At 43.7% G+C, this 4713-nt stretch overlaps 1 protein-coding gene across 1 annotated transcript; it reads right to left on the bottom strand.

Annotated features, from left to right (window-relative positions):
- Window positions 1–3328: 3328 nt before the first annotated feature.
- LOC143397939 (testis-expressed protein 38-like) lies at window positions 3329–4468 on the bottom strand. Its single transcript, XM_076854735.1, has 2 exons — window positions 4432–4468; window positions 3329–3903 (listed from the first exon to the last, which is right to left on the bottom strand). The coding sequence occupies exons 1-2, from the start codon at window positions 4466–4468 to the stop codon at window positions 3329–3331; spliced, it is 612 nt and encodes a 203-aa protein (XP_076710850.1).
- Between the last annotated feature and the right edge of the window lie 245 nt (window positions 4469–4713).

Here is a 4713-nt window from a genome sequence, read left to right as displayed (position 1 = left end):
ATTTTGGGGGATCTAGATTTCCTCACCTACAAAATTAGATATTTGGACTAGATGACATTTCTCCTACCTCTAAAATTGTGTGACCTTTTCCTAGACCATATATTCTTTCTTTCTATACTGCTTCTCCACTTGTTCAGCAAATATTTATGGAGCCACTATTTTGTTCCTGTACTGTGACAAAAGTGTCACATCTTATATAATTTATAAAAACTGTTCAAAATAGGCAAATCCATAGAGATGAAAGGTAGGTTAGTAGTTACTGGGGGCTGATAAAAGAAGACAGTGAGAGTGATGATTAATGGGACTGGAGGGTCTTTTAGGAGTGATTCTGGGTTTGGGACATTTCCTATGAACAAAATCATAATATGTGGCCTTGGGTATGCTTCTTGTAGTGTAATGCTGTCCTGGTCTGTTTATGTTGTAGCATGTAGCAGTACTTCATTTCTTTTTTGGTGAGTAATATTCCATTGTATGGACATAGCCCATTTTATTTATCCATTCATGAGTTATTTGATTGTTCTACATTGGGACTATTAAGAATGATACTGCTGTGAATATTATTGTGCAGGGTTTTGTAGATATGTTTTCTTCCCCCAATATATGCCTAGGAATGGAATTGCTGGGTCATTGCCACATGCACCCATTCTGCACTCAGGCCTGTGATCCCTTGTCACTCTGCCAGAGAAACTATCATGTCTCCAGACACAGGTTGTTATCTCAACTTCCTTTGTTCTAGTTAAGAAGACCAGCTTACAAGCCCCAGAAACCAATTACTTACTGTGAATTTATATCTGTGGGATTTATATCTGTATGGGGTCCTCACTTACCCAGCCTAGTCCTTGTGTTGAGCTATAGTCAAGCATCAACTGCCACATCCTCAGCTCTCTGAGAAAGATTGGGTAGTGATCTGAGTTTGGCTTTCATTTGCAATCCTTTAGCTCTTCTGAGTGGCAGCTCCTACTGCTTCATTCTTTAGTTTCCCAAAGAATTGCTTTCTCATTATATATATATATAAAATCTGGAATCATAATGTTTACTTAAAGAGCCTCTCCATTATTCAGAGAGGCAACAGGTCCTGTAGAATTCCCAGAGGAATAAAGTGCCTGGCTTCAAGATGCTGTAATGTACCTGGCACCCAGGAATGGGTGTGAGGCAACAAAGCTGAGGAGTGGACACCCTTCCTCTGCTGCTGGCTGTGTTGCATTCTACTGCAGTTTCCTTTCTTTGCATTGCTGCACATAACACTCCACGCCCCTGTGCTGGCCCTGCTGGTCACAGTGGAGAATTTTGAATCCCATGGGATGAGTGGCCTGTCAAGTAGTTTTTATTGACAGCTTTTTGTTTGCTGTGCATCTCATTGGCTTGTTTACCAACACCAACTAGATTTTGTTTCTTTCATATCCAAACCGGAACACATTTGGATATCCTGAGATTTTACAGAGCGTGTTTTTTTATTATATGAACCTAACCTAACTAGTATTCCCATACGAAGTAATGCAAATCTACTTTTGTTCTAGTGGAGCTATTTTGGTCACATATAAGCAATTTTGGTTCAGTTTAGGGTGTGAATTCAAGGTTTTTATAACTCAGTTTGAGCTTCATTTCATATCAGTGATAGCCATTTTAATTTATCTGAATAAAACATTTTTATTGTCACTATGTGTTACAAAGCCTCCCCCCACTCGCTTGATTTTTAAGAAAAAGAAAATCTTCTTTGATTTATGTTTATGGCTTCTCTCCTCCTTTGAAAGCAGGGGCTAACTGATCATTGGCACAAATTAATGTTCTAGAATCTACCTTCAGAATTAGAGTCTTGAGTGTGAAGCAGTGAAACCTGTATGTCAGGGGCTTTAGGTCTCTGCAGAGTTGAAGGGGGCAAGGTGACGAGGGGGAAAGGTGACGAGGGGGCAAGGTGAGGGAGAAGTGAACCTCTGCCCCTGTTCTTCCAGAGAAGATCTGCTTAGTCCTGTTTTTATTTTGAGATACAATATAAGATCATGTTTACACAAGGAAGAAATGGTTCCACTTAACTTTAAAAAATAAAAATGGCTTAAAATATATTGCTAGAGGTCATATAGATAGGAATCAGGCTTTCTTTGCAGTTGCTGGATCTAAGCCCTTCAGCCCACACACGGGGGGGGGAGAGAAAAAAAATTGGCTATATGTTTACTAACTTCTGAGAATCACAACCACACACACCACACACCACAAAATAGGCAAAACAGGCACTTCTCTCAGGGCCATGTACATTTACAGTTTTGATGAAATATGGTAAGTGGTTTTGCTCATTTTTAGAGTAAATGGGAAGAATTTTTGGGACAGAATCAGGTTTTCTTATCTTTAAACTGGGGCAAATATCTCATAATTATCTTTGTGTCTCCTTTTTAACTTATCCAGAAGGTATAAAAATTATTAATATTCCCATGTAGAAGAATGACAGGGGACTCAACGTTCGTGTAGCCATGGATATCTTAGGATACACTTTTTGGATGTGTTACTCCATATAATATTAGGTGGTTACCACCAGCCCTTCCAGTAAGCAAATCTGCAGGCCAAGCTGATGACCCTGTACACACAGTGAAGCATTCATTCACCAAGGATGTTTTAAGAAGACGTGATTAGGGAAGGGATACCATGGGGTGGAAGAGCAGGAACTGTAATGCCAGATGTACATGGGAGAAGAGGCTCAGAGAAAATAACAAAAAAGAAACCTTGGAACCTGTCTCCTCATCAGTAAAAGAAAAATCATAATAACCATTTTGCAGTGTTGTTCTGTTATAAATCATGTAGAGAAAGACCAGCTAAGAATCGATACATCATAGGTATCACCCAGTCAGCACATAGTGTGGTGTGGTTCAGTGACCTCATGATGACTTGCTTGGCCAGTGGCGTAGCCACTGTGGACTGCTGTAGCCGTGTGCCATTGGCAACTGTTACTCTTGTGGCAATTTTACTTCCCATCCTGCAGAAGAGCAGTGCCTTTGGGGACCTAGCCCGGGGTCTTGAACACATTGAATACTTGGAGGGAATTGAGCTCATCCATAACTATTGGCTCAATGTGTCTCTTCAGAGCCAGCCTCCAGTTCTCATTGTATTGGTGAGACTTGTGCCACCATCACACTGGGGAAGGATGTTGCCTTCTTACTGGCAAATGAGACGCAATGACTCTGATTTTTCAAAAAAACTTTACTATGTAACATCTATAAGGTTATATGACCTGTGTATCAGGATCACAGTCTTTGACTCCTTTTTTTAATACCTGGCCCCTGAAACTCTCTCTTTCAGTGAGAGGAGGCTTCAACGCTGTAGTAAAAGTCTACACATTGGGTCAGTTCAGCCCTTGTGGCAGTGCAGAAAGGGAATAGAAGTGGACCTGCCTTTCAGGAGCCTTGAAAAAGGGGTAGGAGGCCGAGTGGGATAGCATGCGAGGAAAGTTCAGGGTGTGGAGGGGAGGGGCAGAGGGGATCTCTGGAAAGATAATCGGGAAGGGCGATGGGGTCTGGCGCTCTGGCATCCCCTTAGGTGAAGGCTGCTGTGGGACCACCAGAGCAGGTTGGAGGGTAACAGGGGCTTCTGCCTCAGGGCTGCTGCCTCTGAAGGCATGACGCCTGTCTTCAGGGGGGTGCGGCTCCGATGGAAGATCCGGAATTTCGAGTTCAATATCAGCATAGGCAAGAGCCCGGGGAGGATCTATTCTGATGGTGGCCGTCATGCCATATCTGCGTCGTTTGTTGACCCAGTACAGCAGTGGGCTGTAACTAAATGTGGCAGCTTTCATCACCTCCACCCACTGCTGGGCACGCTGTCTCCTCCGCAGGTTCTTCCTCCAGTGGAGTACCAGCATGCAGCCACCAGTTATCACGGTGCAGAGCCCCAACAATCCGAAGTACCATGGGACCCACGCTGAGGCAGTAAAAAAACAACAACAAAAAAAAAAAACAAAAAAGGCAAGCTGACTGACAGCTCTAGCTTGGGACCTGAACTGTGTCTCATTCCTCTCCTGGATTTGTCTCATTCATCCTCTCATTCCTTCCCACCCTTCTCAAAGACATGCCTAATAATTTCCTGATTCAGTCAAAGCTATATTTGCAGGGCACATAAGAGACCCCATTAGCCTTTTTTAGATAAGGAACACTAGGTGTAGAGGGGCAAGACCTGCCCAGACTCAAGTCAGGCCTTCTGGCTCCCAGTCCAAAACCCATGCAGTCATTCACACCAAGAAGCCTCACTAAGGACAAGGACATCAATTGTATCTCTTCTCCTTGGGCAGAGCATTGGTCTCTGCCTTTGAGGAGTCCTTAGTTTCCTAGAGGAGTCTGTCTCTTAACTAAATAGCACTCCATTCAGGCAGCACCCCCCTCCCCCCCATCCATGCAAAGGGTCTTCCCTGAAAGTTTGTCACTCACTCTCAAAAGAACTGGGTGTACTTACGACCAGGGAGGCCCATGTCCTCCTTTTGCGAATCCATAAGGTTCACTCTGGTTACCAGGCCTATGGCTCTGCAAAGAGTGAACTGACCCACTACTCTGCCCACCAATGGGAGTCCCCAGAAGGCCCAGTCCCATTGTTCTCTAAAGATGAGATCACTGGGTTCTGAGCATCAGGAATTCTTGGGCTGGTGCTTGTAGAGTGGTTGGCAGTTGATGGAATAAGGGACTCCATCTTATGACATCTCATGAGCATGTTGTCTTCCATGAAAGACTGGTCCACCAT

This window comes from Callospermophilus lateralis, chromosome 1, assembly GCF_048772815.1.
Source record: "Callospermophilus lateralis isolate mCalLat2 chromosome 1, mCalLat2.hap1, whole genome shotgun sequence".
Taxonomy (NCBI): domain Eukaryota; kingdom Metazoa; phylum Chordata; class Mammalia; order Rodentia; family Sciuridae; genus Callospermophilus; species Callospermophilus lateralis.
Note: the sequence above shows the minus strand (reverse complement) of the source record. Positions and strands in the feature narration are given on the sequence as shown.